Genomic DNA, 24,802 nt, shown 5'->3' on the forward strand with positions numbered 1-24,802 from the left:
ACCGAGACAAGGCACAGAAGAGGGTTCAGAAGTCAGGAGGTAGGGCTCACGGCCGTGACTCTGAAACTTCTGAACAAGCACATTACGCAATATCACCAAGTGCTCAACTGGTGACGTCTAAGTCTCAAGGTCGGTCAAAAATGGGGTGTCTACAGGTGGCAAATCCGCGTTTTAGCCTACTTACGAGTAGCATCTTCAAACCATTTTCGAAAAACAAACATGAGATGTTTTGTTCCAAATCGAGCGATTTAGTCTATACTTATGTGTTGTGCGCATCACATAGTAATTTAGCTAATAATCAAACAAGAACACATGTGTTTTCAAACAAACATATCATGATTAGTAGAGGTCTATCCTTTGATCGGTCGAGCGGGGGTGCTCATTTCATGACCTTCACCCCTCGTACCCAAGTTCCCGAGCCGAAGCTACTTTGGTAATGACAGACACGTGGCCTTAGGCACGAGTCAGGGTTTCCTAAATTTCCCCAAACAAAATATTTAGGTGGCGACTCTGAAATCTGGCGAAACAGTTCATGTTTGGCGTTATTTGATTAAGATTGATTTTCCAAAACTGTTTGTCGGATTTGGACTCTTTGGTGATTTATCAGTCTTGCATTGCACTTTGTGAGATTAGATTCAGAATCGTGACAGGAGTCCGAACTGTAGTAGCTATGAACCCCAATTCGCGCCCTCTCCGAGAGGGGGGGCGCGCGGAGGAAGTTCTGGCGGTCTACACTAACATTGATACATTTGTAGGCAGTTGAAGAAGAAGTGGAGAAGCTACTAAAGGCACAGGCCATTCGAGAAGTGAATTATCCCACCTGGCTGTCCAATACAGTGGTGGTGAAGAAGAACGGCAAGTAGAGGGTCTACGTAGACTTCACAAGCCTGAACAAGGCTTGCCCCAAGGATAGCTTCCCATTGCCCCAAGATGGATCAGCTGGTGGATGCCACGTCAGGGCATGGCAGGATAAGTTTTCTAGATGCATACCGAGAGTATCAGCAGATAGTAATGTATGCTCCAGACGAAGAAAAGAAAACATTCATCACCCTCAAAGGACTCTATTGCTATAGAGTAATGCTCTTTAGGCTAAAGAATGCAGGAGCGACATACCAAAGACTGGTCACCAAGATGTTCAAACATCTAATTAGGATGACAATGGAGGTCTACATTGACGATATGGTTGTCAAAACCAAGGAACCTGGGGATCACCTAGCTAACCTGAAAGAAGTCATTGACATCTTGAAAACATATTGGCTTTGACTCAATACCTTGAACTGCGCATTTAGAGTTGGATCCAGTAAGTTCCTGGGATATTTGGTAAGCAAGAGGGGAATTGAAGTGAACCTAGATCAGATCAAGGCCATCCTTGATATGAAAAGCCCAATAATAGCGAAACAAGTCCAAATTTTGACCAGCAGAGCAGCAACCCTGAATAGGTTCATCAATCGAAGTTCAGATAAATGCAAACCATTTTTTCAACTATTGAGGAAATTTACCGACTTTTTGTGGACAGAAGAGTGTGAAGTCACACAGGGCTGACTTAAAGTACCTAACAACCTCGCCAGTGTTGTCAACCCGGTACCAAGAAAGGAATTGTTCTTGTACCTGGCAGTTTTAGACCACACTGTGAGCATCGTGGTCATCCGAGAAGAGGAAGGTGAGCAAAAGACAGTATACTATGTGAGCAAGACCCTTGAAAACGCAGAAACCAAGTGTCAGCCTCAAAAGAAGTTAACACCAGCTTGGTGATGGCCTCGAAAAAATTGAACACTACTTTCTTTCCCATAAGATTGTGATGTTAACCAAGCATTCATTAAAGTCCCTGCTGCAGCATGGGGACCTGATAGGCAGAGTAGCTCGATGGGCTGTAGTTCTAGGTCAGTATGACTTAGAATTGAGGCCAAAAACAACAATCAAGGGCCATGTTTTGGCCGACTTTGTGGCAGAATTATCTCCTAGCGCGATCCCAAGGTGGGCGCCGGTGAACCACGACCTAGGATGTCTAGGAGACAAAGAGGAAAACCAACTAGGGCCAAGGAACCCCATGTTGGCAAAACAAAAGAATGGGGAAGAAAGGCTAAAACCCTGCGATATTTACATCGATGACTCCTTCTGCCTCTTTGTTGATGGCAGCTCAAACCGGCAAGGAGCGGGGCCAGGAGTGGTTTTGGTATCGCCAGATGGCGAATGATAGAACAATCCATCCATTTGGTGTTCAAGGCCTCAAATAACGAAGTAGAATATGAGGCACTGATTGTTGGATTAAAATTAGTAGTAGTTATAGAAGTCGACGAAGTGGTAGTCTTCTGTGACTCCCAACTCATTGTAAATCAAGCATCAAGCAAGTACGCAACTCAGGATGGAAGGATGGCAGCCTATGTTAAAGAGGTTGTTAAGTTGTTAACACGTTTCCAAAATTATCGGCTGCAACGGGTTAGCGGAGATGATAACAGCCTTGGCGACGCCCTGGTTAACCTCGCCAGTGCGATGAAATTAGGTGAGGCAAGGACAATAATGGTGGATTATTTGTCAGGCCCAAGTATAGAGCCCCTAATAACAGAGTATGAAGCGATGTGCGTAAAGATGAGTCTAAGCTAGATAGACGCCATAGTTGTGTTCCTCAGAGATGGCAAGCTGCCAGCAGATAGAAAGGAAGTGCACAAGACTAGATTGAAGTCGGCCAGGTTCTCCTTATCAGCAGAAGGCCATCTTTATAGGAGATCCTTCACTGGGCCCCTTCTACGATCTGTGCACCCATCCCAAGTAGAGGAATTTTTAGACAAGATCCATAAGAGAGTGTATGGAAACCACACTGGGTGTAGGTCGCTTGCCCACATGGCCATATCTCAGGGATATTGGTGGCCCTATATACAGAAGGACATTGAAGCCTGTGTAAGGAAGTGTGAGAAGTGCCAAAGGTTTGCACCTTTGATACTCCAGCCAGCTACAAATTTGAATCCAATGTCCAGCCCTTGGTTATTTGCCCAATGGGGCATGGATGTGGTAGATTAACTGCCCCAAGCAACTGGACAGAGGAAATTGCTACTGGTAGCAACTAATTACTTCACGATATGCGTAGAGGCTGAACCCCTAGCCAAAATCTGAGATGTGGACGTAAAGAATTTCATCTAGAGAAATATAATCACCAGATTTGGAATCCCGAGAGCCAAAATAGCAGACAATAGCACTCAATTCGACAGCAAATTGATCAAAAACTTATGTGCGAAAAACAAGATCAAGAACTATAATTCTACTCCTAGTTTCCCCCGGAGTAATGGACAAGTAGAGGCATCCAATAAGACCATCTTGGATGGAATCAAGAAAAGGCTAGAAGCTGCCGAGGGCAAGTGGGTGGCAAAATTTCCCAATGTCCTATGGGCATATCGAACTACACCAAGAAGATCTACAAGAGAATCTCATTTCTCCATGGCATATGGCACCGAAGCAGTAATTCCACTAGAGATCTGCATCCTTGGAATCAGAACCCATGGAGTGGAGAATGAAACAAATTAGACATTCCTTACCCGAGAACTTGATCTGAAAGAGGAAAGAAGATAGAGGGCAGCAATTTGGTTGGGGGCATACCAGCAGCAACAGCTTGCTAGGGCATACAACAAAAGGCCAATTCCAGGGAGTTTCAGATTAGGGACCTCATTCTAAGGAAGGTTGTCAGCAATAAGAAAGATCATAGGAAGGGCAAGCTTGGCCCAAACTAGGAAGGACCATATTGAATCATCTCGGTGTAGACACCCCATTTTTGACCGTCCTTACGACTTGGGCACCACCAATTGCGCACCCAATGATAAATTTGTATATGCTTGTCAACTGCTCGAAGTCCTCGGTAGAAAGCCATATCTTTGAGTCTCAAAACCCTACAAACCTTGTGCCTTGTTTTTGGACCAAAACAATAGTGTTTCAAGTCGGAGCATCCAAGGACCTGCAGGCCCACTAGTGTGGACTGCCGCCCACTATTAGCGGCCTGTCAGCCACTTGTTTAAATTTTCAGATCTTTTTGCCAGCTGTGCTAACTATCTCCACAGGTGCATCCACTGCACCGGCTGTGTCTGTATAGATATTTCCGAGATGGTCTTACATTTTTCTATATATAGATGGCCCTCTCTCATTGTTTGGGGGTTAGAAAATTTTGACAGCAAAAAATATTTTTCTCTCTCTACAATCCTCTCTTTCTCTTGCAATCTCTTCACCCTTGGCCTAGACACTTTAAACCAAGCCTTGAAGGTTCTTTGCTGAGGCGTTTTTGAGCTTGTATCTAGCTCTTTAGGGTGTGGAATTGTTGGTTTGTAACTCAAAAAGGGTATCCCTCTTCAAGAGGTATAATTCTTAACTTGTTTCCTTTATTATTTACCATCTTGTCTATTAAAGGTAGAGGGGTTGATAACCCTTCTTTGTGCCTTGTCTCCGAAGTTTTTGTCCTTGTGTTTCCCATCTTTTCATCAAATTTTTTTGAGCTTTTTACCACTGGTTTTTAGAGTTTTCCAGAGGCTAAAAACCATGTTTTAAAGTCCCAAAAATGAAGGGGTTAGCCTCCCTTCCTTGTGCTTGTTTACTAGCTTAATTGCACCATAGTTTTAACTTACTCTTTTAGTTGATTTTACTTCAATTCCAGCACTGTTTTAGCATAAATTAGGACCTTTTTTTATGTGTTTGTTCAATTCATGCTTTGTATTGTATGCTTGTAGTGTAATAGTCCTCATGGGATTGGTGTTTTAGGCATTAGACACCAACCTATTTGAGTTGATAGCATTTATTTTGAGCTTTTCATACTTGTGATCACCTCTAAGCATCTTTGTAGCCTCCCTCCTTTCTTGGCTATTTCCTTTTGTTTTGAGAATTGCTTCAAAAAGAGTGTTGTTTAAGCTTGAGGGGTGAAATTGTGCTTAACGGTTTAATCCCTTTGGGCGTTCATTACCAGTGGCATGATCTCCCTTTCGTACCTAAAACAACACTTGGTTTGACACTTTTCTCTATTAGTGGACTTAAAGATTATTATTGGACTTAATTGACTAAAGCATAGAAAGGTAATTAAAATGGGATAATCAATGGTTTCAAAATGAAGCAAGAGAATAAAATCAACTTGGGTTCAATCGGACGTTAATTGAACCTATTGAGTTTTGCGTCGTTTTATACTTGTTAGTGATGAAAACGGTTCAAGAGTCGATGTCAACCACTTCCCTTGATCAATCCATGATAAGGAGGAGGTTTTGAGAGTCTTTCATTTACATTTATTGAACTTGTATTCCTTGGTTCATAAGTCATCATGCAATGAAATTGCGTCAATTGATGGCTTGCGAATCGAGCCTACCCCTTCTTTGACTTGTTTGCTGATAAGGAGAGACATGGTGGATAAACATCCCCTAGAATGCTCTGTTTGTGCTCTATTTGTTCTCTGTTGCAGCAGGAGGATTCCAACATTACTGGGCAGCAGGCCACTTTTAGTGGCCGGCTAACCACCACTTCTAGCTTGCCGGCCACTTTTTCCAGTCAGGTAGTGTCCTTGTTTCAGCAGAGTAGAGGCTGAAATGAAAAATCAGTACAACTTTCTAACTGTGCAACAGAGGTCTTTCGGCAGCAAAATAGTGGACATTTTCGGGTGGAAATCCGCATGCATGCATAAGTCAACCCTCGTTCCCAGGGTCTTTAGTAGTTAATTAAATTAGTTAGTTAATTCATATTATAGTTAATTAATTAAAGTAGCTAATTAATTTGTGTTGTACTTAATTAGTTAGAGTAATTAATTTTGTGTTGTAATTTATTTAATTAGCTAGAATAGTTAGTTAAATTCAGTGTTGTAATGATTAATTAAGTAGCTTAGCTAGCTTCATTCGGACCCTCTTATGCGAGGGCCAATTTGTAATAATGTGTATGTCTTCTAACTCCACGTCTTTCTCCCTTTTATTTATTTGCTTTTGATGGTTACTTAAAGCATCACATTTTCGTTTAGCATTTTCCATGATTTGCATTCACTTGTTTTGCATGCATGAGGTTCAGCTCATCATTCTGACAAACATTGTTGTTTAAATATTTCGTTGAATACGTGGTTAAAATTGCATGCTATCAAATTTATTCATATGTCAAAATAGTAGCCGAGCCTATTAGTTGCATTTTGCATGTATTACATTAGTCATTTGCATTAGTTAGGAACATGCATGTTTTCTAACTATTTTTCCTTGTTTTGGATTGCCTCGAGAATTGGGGTAATTTTTTTTTTCTTCTGCTTTAGCATATGGCATACGTGTGATTGTTGTCATGTCTAGCATGTTTTCCATAAGGCTAAATGCTTAAGTGCTATATCAGTTTGAATACCTGTGGATGAAGGCTAATTGCATGAATTGGAATAATTTGAGTAATGTGCATATGCGATCACTTTTTCAAGTGGTACATATTCGAAACCAATTTTCAAAACAAACATGAAATCAAGTGTTTCAATTTTTGCAAATCAGTCTATACTTATGTGCAACACATAGTAATGTTAGCCTAATAATCGGAACATGAGCGTATAATGTAGATAAGAATCATATCATGATTAGTAGAGGCCGATCTTTGATCGGGCGAGCGGGGGTGCTCAATTCATGACCTCCCCTCTCATACCTAAGTTCCCGAACTGAGACAATCTTGGTAATGAAATATTAGCTTGATTTTGTTTTACATGTTGTTGAAATATATGATTATGCGATAAATTGAATGTCTTAAGGTGATGTTCCCAAGGTGAACATGACGATTAACTTAGACTTGCCATGACGGTAGAGTTGAACTAAATCTACGATGTTTCAACATGAAACATAACGATTAACTTAGACTTGCCATGATGGTAGAGTTGAACTAAGTCTGCAATGTTTCAACATGAAACATGACGATTAACTTAGACTTGTCATGATGGTAGAGTTGAACTAAGTCAGCAATGTTTTGACATGAAACAAGACGAGACTAACCATGATCTGGTCAGGGTATAAGGAAAGTCGAGGTAAATGAAGCACTCTCGGTGTACTAAGTTTAAGCCTTAAGTGCTTCATTTGGGCGAGCCAAACATGATGACCTCGCTCAAGAGTGTCTAAGTAAGACTTAGGTGATAACCATGTGATGCGTCCTTAATATGAACATAAGTAGTACTTAGGTTCACATTAGGGGGCATGAAGTAGGAATGAGGATAACACTTGCGATTTTTTTTTTTTTTATAAATTTTACAAGTTGAAGTTACCCGAGATCATTGACAAGAGACACTATCCGAGATAAGTCAATCCGAGATGATAGTACTGCACTATACCTGAAGTATAATTATCGAAGATACCCAGTCAGGTTGTTAGACTTGGAAGGGTGAAGTCTCACCAGAAGACAGCAAGTACAAGTGAAGAAACAACACTTGCAAAAATTTGATAAGAAAATTTTATAAGTGTTGTTTGGCCAAGATAATTAACACATGTTATCTAAGTTGATTAATCCAATCAAATCTGAGGTGTGGATGTATCCGAGGTATTAGGGTCTGAGGTAAGGAACCAGGTTGTCAAACTTGGAAAGATACGAAAAAACCTAAGTATGGGAACTTATAAAGACAAGAAAGGTAGCGAGTGTACACAAAACAGTTATAAAAGGCAAACATCCAAACACTTAGAAGAAAAAGAAAAAAGACATACATTCACAAAAGGAGGCTTGTTCAGTTACATTAGATGGCACATCGGCCCAAAAAACAGAATGTTTAAAAGATTATAACTATTGAAAAGATAAAAGTACAAGTTCAGAAGAAAAGAAAAATCCTAAGTACTAGGTAGAGGCTCATTGTTCTCGATCATCTTGGTCTCGGCCTCAGTAACAACCTTGGCATCAATCTCTTGCAATGTTTGGTCAGGACTCCTCTTAACAGCAAGGACCTCGGTCTTGGACGACATGGTTTTCTTCGGCGACGTACTCTTGGAGACCTTGTCCCCGTCCTCAGTCAGATCTAGGATCTGATCATTTAGAGTGAGGGACTTGGCCCCAACAGCAACCTCAGTGCCAGTATCCTCATCAGTGGACTCTTCATCTTCTTCTTCTTCCTTAGAGTGGATAGGAGACGGAGGAAAGGGCACGTTAAGTTGGCTTATGTCATAGAGGGGCGAGTCCTCGGGGACGGACAGCTCCTTTGGGGCCGCCATCCAGCCGAGATAATAGCCTTTGTTATAGGCTAAATTGACTTGCTTTTTATATTGATCACAGACTGCGGCTTGCCCCTCTTCAAAAGCCTTCTCATCGGTTACCTTTATCTCGGCATCGTTCTACTCCAGGGCCTCAGTAAGTTTGGCCTCAACTTTGGCCGCTTTGACTTTGGCGGCCTTGGCTTCGACCTTGGATGCTTCGGAGGTAGCCTCGGCTTTATTCTGAGCATTTTTGGCAACTTTTACTTTATCCAGCAGACTCCCAGTGTGGGTCTCGACTTCATTGAGTGAAGTAAGAAGACGTGTAGTTTCCAACATCTTCTTGACAAGGTCCTTCTTCTCTATCTCAGCCTTGACTGTGTGGGAGTGAGCATACTGGATGGCCTACAAGGAAGGAAACAAGTTAGTGCAATTTGGCTAAGTGTAAAAGACAGGACTAAAAGCTGAGTGAAAAGTTGAAAGTTCTTAAGTGATTTACGAAAACAGAATGCAGCATCATCATGGCAAAAATTTCATACTGATCGAAGTTGGCAAGCTGGTTCCTATCAGCAGGCAAAAACAAGGCCGTAGACAGCGCGATGCTGACCTCTAAACTTTCAACGGCGTTGTCACTCGCCTTTAACGGCCAGTCTCCAACAAGGACCTCGGGCGCCCAAGTGTCGTCGGGGCAAAAACTGCTTGTACCATCTGGGCCCTCTGACCTTGGCTTTTTGGGCAACGGTGCTTTAGATGACTCGGCCGGTCTCTTCTCCACCACGGTAGGACTCTTCTCGACTTCAACCAGTTTCGAGATGGGCAATGCGTCCTCTGAGTAAGAGGCAATGGTGGTGACCTTGGCTTTTGCCTTAGACTTTTTCACTCTTTTTTGTTTGGGTTTTTGCTGGGATTGAGAGGGAGATGATTGGACCGTCACAACACCAAGAATGTCGGCAAGGAGATCCTCTGCAACAGTTAGTTTCTAACCCATTTCCTCAACGGTCGTAGTAACGGTAACTCTGGTGTCGAAATTGAAGGCAAGAAAAACAATGGGTGGATTGGCGGGATTGTAAGTCAACACCTTAGAATCTTTACGCCTTCTATTGCGCGTTCGGGTGGCAGGAGCGTTTAGAGGATGTCGGGGACGTTGGTATTACGAGGGTGGAATCAATTGAGTTGAAGTCGATGTTGATGGTAAGTTGACTAGATCAGAGGTTGAGTCCTAGTTTGGCCTGGGTGAAGATGTAGCTGGCGAAGTGGACGCAGAAGGTGAAGTCTGGCTTCTTCTGGGAATGTCGGGGAGCAGAGACCAGTAAGTTGGCACGTAATTTAACAGGATGAGGGCTTTGCGTTTTTCGATAGGCAGGCCTAGGAGCCTTTTTAAATCTCGGCTTGGGACGTAAGATTGCAGAAATGATTTGCTCAACTGAGTAAGAGTTGCAGAAAGTAGAAGAAAACTTCAGAAAATATATAAAAAAACAAATGCATTAGTATAGCAGGAATGAAATTTTGACTAAGTTCTTGCCTTCGTCTTCTCTAAAGACTCCTTGGCACAAAGGGAGGAGATGAAGATCGTTATCTGGTGCGAACTCATAGTTTCTTGAGACAATCAAATAGTCATCTCCAGTGCCTTTATTGGAGTCAGGAAGGTTGGCTATCAATTTGTATGCGATGGATTTGGGTTTAAGGTAGTAGGAGTAACCACTAGGGACTTGAGGCCACACATGGTGTAATAGAATTGGATGTCAACTAAGATGATCTTAGCGTTCTCTCAGTGTGCCAACTTGGCAATGTCATTAATAACTCTAAAGGTGTTTATAGCTAGCTGCATAGGGTTTAGTTTGTAGAAGTGCAACACTTCTCTGAAAAGGATATCAAGAGGAAATCTAATCCCACCCTCTATGATGGATACCATGGGAAATGGCATATAGGTTTCCCTCGGCATGATGGAATCGTCCTTTCCAGCCAACCTAAGGTTAACGTCGGCTGGAATGTTAAATTCTTGACGAAAATATTCTAGTTTGGTTGGGAAGTCTACCCTCTATTTGAACATCCCCATGACTTCGGCTTGGAGTATTTTGTACCAGATTTCAGGGAAAGGTGACTGGTGCTGGTTTGAAGACCTCGGCTAGACCCTAATGACATTACGATGAGGATTCTGGTTGCCTAAGGAAGATTGTGTTTCAATTTTTCGTAAGGCAACAATGTTCTAATCAAATTCGAACCCTAAATCTATGGGAATAAAATACAAAGGTAAGAATTTGGAAAACAAAATAAAAGAAAGCAAGATTTAAAATCAAAGCATTGGTAGATCAAACACAGATATGATAAAAACAACACCAAGGGACATGTTCAAGACCACGAAGAAACAAGGATAAATTCGGGCATAGGCATGAAAAGGAAAAAAAAGAAAAAAGAAAAGAAAAGTTATACACGAACAAAAATATAGATGGTAGCAACAATGTAATCACAGTGTATAGTAGTGTCTGTAGCACAAACAAAATATGGCACAATAAACAGAATCTAGAACATAAAAAATGGCAAACACATCAAAGAAGCTTTCTTAGCATGGATGGAAATTTGATGAATACAATAGATCAGAAGTGAAATTATTCATGAAATAGTAAGACGTAGAAATTGGAAAGAAAGAAATCGAAAACTTATAAGATGGAGCCGAGAACTAAGAAACGGGAATGAGGTTCACCGGAGTCAAGCGATGACGTCAAATGGAATAGAACAGTAAAAAGCTCGCCGGAAGAGTTGACTGGAATAATTACAAAAGCTTCGAAGGTTCGAAAATGGCGATTTGTGGGCTTAGAGAGAGAAAATCTGAAACGAGAGAGAATTTGGGATTGTGAAAGTGAAAAGAGAGAGAGAATGGGGGAAGTTTTGTCAAAAACTGAAAAGACGGCAAAACATAATGAAGATGCCTTGGACGACGTGCCTGTCAGGTGGCATGGACAGAAATGACAGGATTTGATGGCGCGTGTAAAGTATGAGCTTGTAAGAATGTGACACGTGGAAGAAATGGTTGGAATGGCGGTGCGTGACAGCTCATGCGTAGTTGAAACTCTTGAAATTCTTGAAATAATGAGGTAAGAACCTCGGCTAGAGGGGCGATCTTGGTTGAGATGCTTAAAGAACTTGGTTCTTGATTCTTGATAAAGTGGGCAACTGGGTCCTGGTTACTTGAAACCGACGAGTCATGTTCTCGGTCGATATGGTGCCGGCGTTTTGGCCGGCATGTTAAGTGGAGAAATGTGACAACCACTGCCTTAATTAAGCAAATTAATCATATATCCTTACCTAAAGTGACTGAATTGTGAAGAAGAAAGTGTAGTTGCAAGGGTTCTTGAAGCTTCCCTTTCCTTTCTTTTTCCTCTCTTCTTTCTTTATGCTGAGTTCTTACTCTCAAGTCTCTCTCTCTCTCTCTCTACGTGTAGTACACTGTAGACACCCCATTTTTGACCGACCTTAAGACTCAGACATCACCGATTGAGCGCTTGGTGATGTTGCATAATGTGCTCGTTCAAAAGTTTCAGAGTCGCGGCCATGAGCCCTGCCTCCGGACTTCCGAACCCTCTTCTGTGCCTTGCCTCGGTTTGCGAACCAGACTCGGTTTTCTCTGTTTCTTTTCCCGAGGGAAGGGAGAGGTCCCGTAGACCATCTCTCAGTGGCCGTGGGCTACATTTTGTGGCCGCAGGCCATTTTGCCCATTTCGGAGTCCGGTTTCCGGTTTTCGGGACCGTTGGCCGTGTGCCTCGGTTCGGGACCGCCTAACCATCTCCGTTTGTTCTGAATTTTGGCATACATCTTATTTTCTCCCTTTCAAGGGACACTGGGGTCTGAGAAACCCACTTCGTGGCCGAACGCCACTTTCGGTGCTTAGCAGCCCATTTTCGGGACCCCGCACTGCGTGTTTTGGCCCCTGAGCATTCGTTTTGCATCGATTTTTGTTCTTTTTTGGAAGGTGCCTCTGTTTCATCACCAGGAAGGTCACTGGAGGGTGGGAGGCCAACAATTATCTTGGCAACCAGTTATATTCCATTTTCGCCCTCCGACACCCGTTTTTCTCCCTTCTGAGCCAATGTTGAACACCTTGGGGCCACTTTCTTCAACCCCAAACCACATATTTGTGTTGTACACACATGGGAGGACCCTAAAAGTTTCTGGCCGGCCAGAAATTCCATTTGACCCTTTTGAACCCCTCCTTCCGAGCCAATGTTGAACACCCTTGGGCTACTTTCTTGAACTTTGAACCACATATTTGTGATGTACACACTTGGGAGGATCCTAAAAGTTGGTGGCCGGCCACTAATGTCACCTGACCCTTTTGACCCCCCCTAGAAGTGGCTTGTTCTCTCTCCTGTTTTAGAGTTTCCAAATTCGAACCACAGGGTTGTGAAGAGGAGACTTGGGAGGCCACCTTTTTGTGGTGGCCGGCCACTAAAGCAAGTTGACCCTTTTGACCCCTAGCCGGCCGGCTAGGGGCGGTGGCCGGCCGGCCACCTGCAAGCCCAAAAGGTGGCCGGTCATGTTCCTTGAGTTACACACTTTACAGCTGTATAGCTGTATCCCCCAGAAAATATCTCAATCCGGGGGATATTTTTTGGGGGAAAACTTACCTCCTTTTCCTCCACCTTTTGCCTCCCTTTGCTCCCTCTTTTTTGTCCATATAACCAGCAGGTGGCATTGGTGCTAGAGGTTAGAAAAATTGGTCTTCAAGCTTGTATGCAAAGATCCTCCTCCATCTCTCTCATTTCCTTGAAAACCTCCAAGTCCAACACCACCATTTCTTCTACACCACCAACCCCCACCCTTCCATCCTCCATTCCAGAAGTTTGAAGGTGTTCTCCAAGGCCTAAGGGTGCCGCAAACTCAAGCCAAGGAGCATCCAAGACTTGTCTTCAAAGGTAAGTCCTATTTCCCCTCTTTTGAGCTTAATTTTGCAACATTTCTTAGCCATACATGCTTATTGTTTTGAGCTCCGGCCCTAACTGAAAGTGGCCTTCTTTTGAGCTCATTTTCTTGTTTCATTAAGGGCTCAACCCTGTTTGAGCCCCCCATCTTGCACTTGCTTCAATATCTCCCTTGAATGCCATTTTCTTGCATGCTTTGGCAGCCCATTACGCTTCCATTTTTGGGCATTTTACAGAACTAAAAATAGGATTATTTTGAGCCCCTCTTCAACATTGAAGAAGGGCTCAACACTGTTTGGGACCTCCATGCTATACTTGCCTTTATATCCCTCTTTGGTCCCCATTTCTTGCATGTTTTGATAGCCTATTGTGCTTTGGTTTTTGGCCTTTTTACAGAACTAAAAATAGTCTTATTTTGGCCCATTATTCATGTTTCATCAAGGGTCTTTGGATTTTTGGTGAATATTTTGTAGACTTTGTGTTATAGCCACTTTTGAGCCTCATTTTGCATTGCATTTCTAGCATGTTTGTATACTGTTTTGGGGTTTTTACAGTTCTATAAATATACATATTTTTGGTCCCTCTTCAATGTTATAGAAGGGAATTTTTCAGTTTGGACTGTGCATATACCACTTGCCTCTTTGGCCACCTTTTGGCCCCTTTTCTTGCATAAGAGCTTAGCCATATCTATGTTTGTTTTTAGGGTTTTTATAGTTCTGTAAAGTGGCTTATTTTTGGCCCCTCTTCAATGTTGTTGAAGGGCCCTAACCTATTTGGAGTTAGCAGCTGTGAGTTGCTTCATAATCTCATGTTTAGGGCCATTTTTGCATGCCATTGTTGCCCTATCTTTGCTTGCTGTTTGGCCATGATTTGTACTGTAAAAATGCTTATTTTGAGGCTGCCTTGCTTCTGTCTTTTCATCTCGTGTACCAATTATGCATGCTTTGTATAGCTGTAGTTCATTCTATGCGCCTAATTTGCATTTCGGGAGAGATTCCATGCATCGGGTGTGTTTTCGCCTCATTTCGGGGCTGTTTTCCCCCACATTTCATTGCTGAAAATCCATTAGCATGCTTGCGTATCATTTTCCATGCATTTGCATTGCGTATGTCATTGCCTCGGTTTGCACGCCCGTGTGCACGCATTTCGAGGCACTTCATTTTCATCTACCGGCCTCTTATGTGAGTGTGACTGAGGCTCTCTCATGTTAGTATAAGTCCATGTTACATTCTATATGTCATTTTAGCCATATTGCATCGCGTATGCCATTGCCTCGGTTTACGTGCCCGTGTGCACGCATTTTGAGGCACTTCATTTTCATCTATCGGCCTCTTATGTGAGTGTGGCTGAGGCTCTCTCATGTTAGTGTAAGTCCATATTACATTTCCATGTCATTTGCATTGCGTATGTCACTTTCTCGATTTGCGTGCCCGTGTGCACGCATTTTGAGACATCTCATTTTCATAGCATTGTGCATGCTAGGCTGTATCTTAGTTGCATTCATGCATATCATGCATATTGCATCGTGTTCGGGATAGGAGTTAGCCTGGGCACGAGAAACGAGGTGCGTTTCGTATTCCGAGTGACGGAACGTGTCTCAATTCCCAGTCACCGACACTCCGGATTACCCATGATGGAGTTAGGTTCTTGTTGTGTTTATACGTGCATTCATTCTATATTGAGTTGCACATTTCGACTCCTCTACCATCATGCATCGATATGCGTGATTGGTGGCACGAAGATCGAGGCATGCATATATCTGTGAAAATACATTGCTATGCCCCTTTCCTGCTCTCTGTTGCAGCAAAATGAAGAATCAGCAACTTTTTGGAGCTTGGCACGCTTTCCAAGAATAACTGCTAAACAGAGGCTAATTGGGGCATCCCGGTGGATTTCCGCGCAAGACAACCCGGACATACATCATCCATCAGAAGCAAGGCAGTCCCTGACTTACATGCCCGTTTTACAGTTTTCTTAGTTAATTTGTTAATTAATTAGGAATTTGTATATTATTCGGACTGTAATATTTGGACCGTAATATTCTTTTATTCGGAACTGTATTATTTATTCGGACCCTCTGCGCGAGGGCACAACTGTAATAAGTGTGCGTGTGTGTGTTGTATGTCTTTCAACCCCACGTCTTTCTCCCTTTTATTTACCTGCTTATGATGGTTAGATTAGGGCATATTTCAATTAGCATACAGTATGATAGTATGTTTGCATTCATTCATCTGTTTTGCATGCACCGGGCTCGGCGCATCATACTAACTGCATTGTATTTTCAATTCCAAGATTGAATACATGATAGTTGTAGCATTTCATATGCCATCTTAGAATAGCCGAGCCTGCTATAGTTGCATTTTGCATGTGTTGCATTAGGCATTTTGGTATACTTAGGATCATGCATGATTTCTAATGTAGTTTCTATTTTGGCTTGGAGTACTCGGTAAGTTTTATGCTTTAGCATCCTTGCATGCGTGTGAATGAATGCCATGATAGCATGCTTACCATGAGGCAATATGCTTATGTGATATAACTGCCTGAATGCCTGTGGGTGAAGGTTGGGTTACTTAGATTGGAATAATTCATCAAATGTTTATTTTAAGCCCACTAGATAGTGGCAAAAAAACCATCTTTTCTAAGCCCACCTGCGGGTGGCAAAATCTGCATTTTAAGCCTACTTACGAGTAGCAAACCATCTTTCAAATAAACAAGCATGAAATGTTTTGTTCCAATTCGGGCGACCCAGTCTATACTTATATGCTGTGTGCATCACATAGTAACCTAGGCTAATAACCGGAATAAGGACACACAAAGTTTTCAAAAATAGATATCATGGTTAGTAGAGGCCGATCTTTGATCGGGCGAGCGGGGGTGCTCACGAAGTGACCTTCCCCAATCGTACCCAAGTTCCCGAGCCGAGGCAACTTTGGTGATGACGGACACGTGGCCTTTGGCACCGAGTCAGGGTTTCCTAAATTTCCCAAAATAAAATATTTAGGTGGCGACTCTGTATCTGGCAAAGCAGTCCATGTTTGGCACTTCTTTCAAAAATCTGTTTTCTCAAAACGATTTGCCGGATTTGGACTCTTTGGTTCAGACTTAGAATCGTGACAAATTTGAGAGTCCTGAGTTGTAGTGACCCCAATATGAACGGAACGGGAGCTCGTTCCTCCTGGGGCGTTCCGGGACGTCTACATACACCAAGGCCACCAACTTTCTCTTATTTCCCCTTTTTTCTATTGTTGATTTTTATTCTCTTATTTATTACATTCAATGTTAAATTTCCTAATTTAATTCACATGAAAGTAATTCAAATTAAATTATATCTCATCATCTCATAATTTTAATTACACTATATTAAATTATACTAAGGTGGATTAGGCTCTAATTCCTATCAAATATCTTAATTCTAACTTGTTAAAATTAACGAATCAGACAGGTCTAATTTTCACTCTAAGCTATCTGTCCACATTAACACAATTCAAATAAGCACATATCAAGTCAACAATACGGGTTTAGGTCGTGACAACAACGATTTAGGTTCCATCACCTTAGGTTGCCGAGATAATAGAACCTAAGAGGCAGTTGTGAGTAAGTATTTTGTGAATGACGCCACGTGGCCAAGATAGCTAGAGATGTCGGCTAAAGTGCTATGTGGATAAGCCATGCTTGCTGAAGTGACAATGGCGTTGCCGAGATGTTCTGCAGTAATGCCGGAATCCCGATATATTCGGATAAGGGACAAGAGTCCTAGATCAGATGAGGCTTTTAGTCTGGATAAGGATAAGGCTCTTGAGGAGTTTATCTCTCTCTAGTTGAGAGTCTAACACGAGCATTGAGCTTGAGTCCTACGAAGTGAGACTTCTAGAGATTAGTTCACTGCTGGCTATAAAAGTGAAGCACCCTTGTGGGTCAAAGGTATGTTTTTTACTTGAGAGTTTAAATACTATTTTGATATCTGTGAGAGATAAAATTTACTGACTTGATTGTCGTAGTGTCCCTGGGTGGACGAACCATCGCGGTATTCTCATCTAGGTAGTTGGCTCAATCTATTCTGTCGGTACTCTCCAACTAAGTTTCCTGTTTGGTTGTGTGGTCAAAAATCAATACCCACACTAACAAGTGGTTTCCCTTCGCAGATTATAAAGGATTGGGCTTATCATCTTGCTTTTCCTGTGGAGGTATTTTCACTTTCCCCAAGTTGAATTAGTGGGGTTAGTAGTGGCGGTGGTGGGGTGGAGGATGAAGTAGAGATGTTGGTGTGGCGGCAGCAACAGTGGTGGCGGCGACAATGACGGTGATGATAGTGGTGGCAATGTGGTGATATTGGTAAAAATTTAGTTCAGAAAACGTTTTTTACCTTTTAAAAGTATAAGACATTTTTTGTCCAAATAGACTTGTTTCCCTTGAATAAGGAAAATGTTTTCTATTGACTTTTGTTTTCTGTCATACCAAATACTAGAAAATGCAAAAAATATTTTTTGGAAAACATTTTATGCCGAAACAAAAGGAATTCTAAATTGTTATCCAAATCAACTAAAAAGAAAAGAAAATATTATTTTTGTAAAAATGTAATTAAAAAAAAAAGTATTTTAGTGTACAAATCTTCTTCTTGTTTTTTTTTTTTAATGCAAATTTATCCTCACCATTTTTTGTCAACTTCACATTTAAACCAACTACATAGCAATGTATTGAGATGGAAAGTGAAGTTGTTTGTTTTCATCTCCTGAAAATTATTTGTTGGATAGTATGCGCCAGGTTGTGACTACTCTGTAGCTTGAGTTTGACAAATCATTTAGCAAATGAAATTTAGAATGATTCCAAAAGTTATAACAAAATGATATTTTAGGGTTTGAATTTTGATGTTATTTTACTTTAATTTTATATTCAAACGGTTGATTTATATTATTGACTGACAGTTTTTGTTATGGAAAAAAATAGAACATTAATAGAAAAATATCATGGCAAAAATTAGGATGTTAGAACTTGCCCACAATAAATTCAATATAAAAAGTCTATAATTTGAATCCCTTTTTTTCATGTTAAAAAAAAAAAAAAAAAAAAAAAGTGGCATGTTGAATAAATTTGAATAAATTGTTTAAAAAAAGCACCAATATATTATCAAAAAAGAAATTATGTGTTGTGGTTCAGTTTATAATTTTTATTCTTGGTAAAAATGGGTTTGAAGAGTTGATCGGACTGGAATTTGGAAAGATTGAAGGTTGAGTTCAATGGATTTAGAGTCACTAGTACTGTGTACTGTTACACAACTCGTGAGAATTATTTTAGATTTTATTTTAATAATTTAAACTATTTAATTTTTAAATAACATCGAGTGAAATGTTTTTTAAAAATTAAAAGATTTGAATTGTCAAAATAAATTTCAAAATAATTGTTACAAGGCATGCAACAGTCACTGCTGCGTCCCTTACACAGTAATGACCCAATTCCTAATTGAATCTAGTTTTCAAAATTTGATGTAAAAGTAAAATTTTAATAAATTTTAATAAATTAACTTCTGTACTTTCAATTAATTTTATTTTGACTATGAATTTTTGTACTTTGTCACAAATATTGATTTCAATTGTTAATATTTTTTATGACAAATGCGCACATAAATAATATATATCATGATTTTAATAACAAAATTAAAAACTTGATCAATTCAATGACTTAATCTCAACCAACTTAGTGAACATTTTTCCAAAAAAAAAAAAAACTAACAAATTTATCAATTGAATTAAATTGACATAAAATATAAAATATAAAATTAAAATTGAACAAATTAAAAGTGTAATGACCTTTTTTTTTTTTTTTGGACTCGTTCTTTACTTCTCTTTACTTGACAATTGTCAATCGAAAACGTTTAATTTGGGCTAGACAAGTCTTTGTTGACAGCTAGCTATTGCAACAACAATGACCAATTGTAGAACGAGGACAAACGCTCTATGGAATCTTTTCCTTCCAATAAAATAAAAAAAGTAAATTATTTGATATTTTAAAAAATTATATAATAATTTCATAAATTTAACAAAATTACAATGACCTCTATTTTATTAAGGATAAAAGCACTAAAATTAATATGCAAATAGTATAAAGACATAGATATACAAGGTAAAATATAGTATTCAATGTAAAAGATATGAGAGAATCATTTTTTTTCATTTATATGACTAATGAATTTTTAATGAAAAATGAACTAAGTATTATATTAATGAAAACTTTAAGGGTGCCCAATATAATTATGTCAAATTTGTGGAGCTTATTGTATTATTTTATTTTATTTTATTTTAATTTCAAGAGAAGTCAATGTAGTTTATCCAAATAAAAAGAGAGTAACGCTTCATTTGTTTCGGCAAAAATATTTTCAACATAAATTTTTTTCATGAAAATGTTTTCCATATAAAACGTTTTCTATGTTTGGTTGCGTTCTTAAAACTAATGCACTAATACTTGCATTAATGGTGGAAGTATGGGTGATGGTGGGATGGAGGAGGAGGTGGAGGTGGAAGCAAGGGTGAAGCTATAGAAGAGATGATGAGATCCCATCCACCCATCTCCCTACTAAAAAGTCTTGAATATTTTTTTATGATAAAAATTTTATTTGATAATTAATTGATTCCATTAAAAAATAAATAATAAATAAAAAAGATCCCAACCAAAACTCATTAGAAACCTAATCCTTTTCCATTATATTTATCTTCTCAACACTCAAACTAAATAAAAGATCAATTATTAATCACATATGTATGTATATATATATATATATATAAATAAAGATGCATTTGACGCTATTAACAATGATGTTATTATGTAATAATTCAAAAAAATGACACATTATCGAATACACTTGAAAATTTATTTTACTAAAAAAATTTCTAAAGTTGCCATTTAGTGGAGGTGGTGGTCGTGGAGGAGGTGGAGGAGTTGGGGTGGTGGTGAAGGCGACGGTTATAGTGTTGGTGATGGTGGTAGTTATAGGGTGGAGGTGGTAGTGGTGATGGTCGTCATATTGGTAAAGATTTAGTTCGAAAAACTTTTTTCTGCCTTTAAAAGTGAAAAATATTTTCCACTCAATTATGTTTTATTTTCCATTGAGCATGAAAAATATTTTTTGTTGATTTTTGTTTTCAATTGTACGAAATACTAAAAAATATAAAAAAATATTTTCCAAAAAACGGTTTTCTAACGTAAGAAAAAGACACAAATTAAGAAAGTTCAAGGTGAATGTCATGCAGACGAGAAGGAAAATACTGTGGGGCTTAACGAAAAGTGGCTATCTTGTGAAGGGACCAGGAAATAACTTGTGCAAATTATATAATGCTTTTAACTTTGGTGGTGAGAGGGACCATAGTCGTGGGAAAAAAAGTTCAATATAACACGATATTAATTAGATGGGATTTGATTATATAACTTTCAATTTGAATAGATAGGCGTGGATCTAAGGGATTGTTTGGAATGATCTAAATAAGTGTATTTTTTATCTTTTTACGAAAAGATGTGCAGAAAAGTAGAGAGATGATGTGATAGAAAAAAGATAAAAAATGTATACTTATTTAGAATAACCAAACTTGACTTAAATATATGGGTCTTGTTTGGTCACTTTGCAAAAACACGTCTTTATAGATATATTATTTTAGTGTGTGAACTTCTAGGCAAAAAGAATTCAAATTTGGATTTATGACCTAAGGCTTTATTTGATTTCAGGATATATAAGATGAGATTGGATATTATATCCTGTGGGGTCCACATATCTCATATTTACAATTTTTTTTTAAAGAGGGTATATTATGTGATGGGATTGTATATCCCCCAAAAGTGGAGGATATACAATACCACCACCCCTCATTATATCATATCCCCTTGGTTGGGATATGATTTAAAAAGTCCAATTTACCCTTTTGTCTATCTAACATAATATAATTTAATATATTTTTTGAATTTAATATAATATAATTATTGAATTGAATTTAATTTAATTTAATATAATTTAATACAAAATTTGAATTTAATATAATATAATATTATTGAATTTAATTTAATATAAAATTTTGAATTTAATATAATATAGTTTAATACAAATTTTGAATTTAATATAATATAATTATTGAATTTAATTTAATATAAATATTATTGAATTTAATTTAATATAATATAGTATTATGTAATTTAATTTAATATAATATAATATTATGAGGGCAATCTTGGAAATTACCTGTTTATATCCCACAATATATTTTGTAAAACAAACATGGATAATATATATCCAATCTTAGATATCAAGTCAACAAACATGAATTGGAGGATATATTATCCAATACCTATATCATATTCATTATATATCCTGACTAAATTTCACATCATATTATATTCTCCATTTTATATCCAGTGAAACAAACAGGGCCTAAGCACCTTAAAATGCATACATACCTTTTATTTTTTATTTTTTAAATAAAAAAATAAAAAGAAGTGATATATATCACTGATATTAAAATTGGGGTACTTACGTGTAGGTCTTAATAAGTGAACTTATTGTCTAATAGGTCCTATGAGAAAAATTTGTCATAAAAAAAGTCACTAATTGTAAGTTTTAGCGACAACTTATAAAAATCATGACAGAAAAAAGTCACTAATTTTCAATTTTTAACGACATATATAAAAAATTGTCACAAAAAAATTATTTTTAGAGATAATTTTACCAAAACTTATTTTCAATAGAATTTGATGAGAATTAAGTCCAACTATTAGGATCTATTGATAATTCAGCCTTAAAATTGATTATATTAAGTAGCACATGATATAGAATAAAGGCTATTATCGTACTATATATTGTGAAAAATTAATAAAATAATAGAAACTTCATAAAGTAATTTGCATGAAATTATGGGACAATCTCATTATACATTCTATAAATATTAATGAAATATAGGAATATTAATGTAATTTCCAAAAAGTTGTGGGGCCATTCTATAAAGTTGTACTAATTTAATTTTACTATTCTACTAACTTCATGCCGTGTGGTAAAAAAAAATATAAATAAATAAAAAATAAAAGATACAAATAAATAAAAAGTAAAATAAAAAAAAAAAAACCATTTCCAAAGTTGCTTAAGAAAGGTAAGAATAGAAACCTATATATAAATATGTATATATATATATTTGTAATTATTTCCCAAAACTTAGAAGCTAAAGTGCTTTTGGTGAATTTGTTTTTAGAATTTTGTTTTTAATAAAAACACACATTCAAGAAATACTTTTCAGAAAATTCTACTTTCTTATTTTCTGTATTTTTTTGTTTTTACTAAATTTTTTAAATATTTTAAGCATTTTTTTTAATTTTTAGAAATACCTAACACAAATATACTTAAAAAGTAAAAAATTTGTGAAAAAAACCTTTTAAAAATTCTCTAAATATCAAAAATACAAAAAATACGAGAATTCAGCACATTTTTTTTTATATTTTTATGTATTTATTAATTTTTTAAAATATTTTTTCATAAATTTTTTACTTTTTAGATACATCTAAGTAAAGTGCATCTAAAAAACTAAAAAAATATTCAAAATTTTAAAAATATTCATTAAAAACAAAAAAAAAATTACGAAAATCAAAAAACTCAATTTTTAAAAAACTCAATCAAAACACACTGATTTGTTTTTAAAATTTTATAATTATTTCTGACCAAAAATGAAAAGATATGAAATTAATCATTCTACCAACAACAAATATAAAAATATTCTGGAATTCAAAAACATGAGTTCTAAAGGAGTTTTTGTTTCTTGTCTTTTTATCCTTCGTACATAACTAGCGTTATTTTTATAACTTAAAATTTAAAATTATCTATCATTATTGCAACAAATATTATTACGAGTAATGATTAAAACTCTCGCCTTACAAAATTCTTATAAATCCAGATTACTTATAATGTAAATCTCGTACATAAATAAATAAATCTTACATATACATAGGTCCTGTTTGGTAGAATTGTGGGAAAGTACTTATAGCTTATACCTTAAAAGCTTATAACTAATAATTATGAATATAAGCTGATTTCTAACTTATAAATTAAGTTTCTCCTGCCCCATTTAAAGAATAAGTTGATTTCTAACTTACAAAAAGGTATAAACTGCATTGTTAAACTAAACCAAACACATCAAAATAACTTAAATTAAACTAAAAATTAAAATAAACTAAAAAAAAAACTGTACCAAACAGGACATAATGAATCAAAATCACTTCAAGAGTGTGAGAACATCCCAAAGGTTGCAAACATTTCCTATTCCTATTGTTACGACTTTCAACACCGAAGCAGTGTGGGTAGGTAGGTTGGGGCCCATCTTATTTTTTAATAAAAAAAAAAAATAGTCATTAGCCAAAAAAACATGACGTGATTGGTTGTCAAATTTTCATTATTTATATTCTAAAGTATGTATGAAAATAATGAAAATTTTGTTGACCATGCATGATTTTTTTTAAAGTTTTTCTATTCATCAGGACTCCTAACTTCAGAATTCTAAAATAAGTTCTAATTCTATGCTATGATTTTTGGTGAACTATTTTTTAGAATTTTGTTTTTTTAATAAATAAAAAACACATTTCAAGAAACATTGAAAGTATTCCTTTTTTTTTTTTTAAATTATTTCTGACAAAAAATGAAAAGATATGAAATCAATTCTAGAAATAACAAAAAAAAATTACGACTTTCATCACCAAAGCAGCATGGGTAGGTAGGGCCATAAATTTGGTCCAACCCGGGTCGGAGGGCCAGCTTGACCCACCCAAGCTCGGGCCCGGGCAAGTCCATGTCGAGCCTCAAGGGCTTTCGTCAAAATTCGGACAGGGCCAAACTGGCCCACAGGTCAGAAAATTAGGCCAGGCCCATGGGGTATTTGAGCCTCGGGCTGGGCCGATGGGCCAGGGCCTGGTCTCAAGCTTGGGGCAAGCTTAGGCGGGCCTAAACAATTTTTTTTTATTTTTTCTGTCAAAATTTTATTATTTTTCACTAACAAAGACATTGGACGTCGAGCGGGTCGAGCCTCAGCGCGTCGGGCTGGACTTCAAAATGATGGTCCATGCCTTAGGTCTCGGGCTGGGTTCGAGTTCAAACCCAAACAGACCAGGGCAATCCCAAATCGTGAGCAGGTTTTGAACCACCCACTGACCGTAGGCCATTTTTACACTACTATGAGTATGGGGAATAGGTTAAATCCCATCTTATTTTTTAATAAAACAAAAAATAGTCACTAGTCAAAAAATCACGATCAGATTGATTGTCAAATTTTTGTAAAAATTTTACGACTTTCATCACCAAAGCAGCCAGAGGCATAGGCACACAAGGGCCAGGGGGTTACGTGTCCCCCCTGGGTTTTTGGAATTTTTTTTTTTCAAACATAAAGAAAATATTTTAAATAAAAAAATTTATAAAAATATTATTTAAAGTGAAATATCAATGACATTTTTAAAATTATGAGAACAATAATGGTTATTTTGATTAAAAGTAAAGAGACTATGATAAGTTATATTATTATTTATGAAAATTTCAATATAATGGTGATGTCTATCATTGTTGACATGCAAACACAATTAACCTCATTTTAATTATTGAATTTTTAGGTACATTTGACGTGTAGAGTTTGTCCTCCATATATTTCTTTCCATTCATAATTAAAATGACCACTATATAAATTATAATCAAGCAACACATCTTCAATTATAAAAATAAAAATAAAAAATTATAATAGGCCATAACTAATATCA

At 37.5% G+C, this 24,802-nt stretch overlaps 1 protein-coding gene across 1 annotated transcript; it reads left to right on the forward strand.

Moving 5' to 3' along the window:
* The first annotated feature begins 930 nt into the window (after positions 1-930).
* On the forward strand, positions 931-3,516 carry LOC145821942 (uncharacterized). Its single transcript, XM_082918512.1, has 3 exons — positions 931-1,230; positions 2,137-2,576; positions 3,153-3,516. Exons 1-3 carry the CDS (start codon positions 931-933, stop codon positions 3,514-3,516), a joined length of 1,104 nt encoding a protein of 367 aa, XP_082774638.1.
* Positions 3,517-24,802: the final 21,286 nt, after the last annotated feature.

This window comes from Camellia sinensis, chromosome 3 (assembly GCF_055761805.1).
Source record: "Camellia sinensis isolate YWXY chromosome 3, ASM5576180v1, whole genome shotgun sequence".
Lineage (NCBI taxonomy): Eukaryota > Viridiplantae > Streptophyta > Magnoliopsida > Ericales > Theaceae > Camellia > Camellia sinensis.

What these genes read in the sequence shown, in the direction of transcription:
- LOC145821942 (XM_082918512.1), top strand. Translation starts at nt 931, where the DNA reads ATGGATCAGCTGGTGGATGCCACGTCAGGGCATGGCAGGATAAGTTTT. An exon ending in ACCTAGCTAACCTGAAAGAA is followed by an intron (nt 1,231 to 2,136) that starts GTCATTGACATC and finishes TGTTGATGGCAG; the next exon opens with CTCAAACCGGCAAGGAGCGG. An exon ending in ATAACAGAGTATGAAGCGAT is followed by an intron (nt 2,577 to 3,152) that starts GTGCGTAAAGAT and finishes TATAATCACCAG; the next exon opens with ATTTGGAATCCCGAGAGCCA.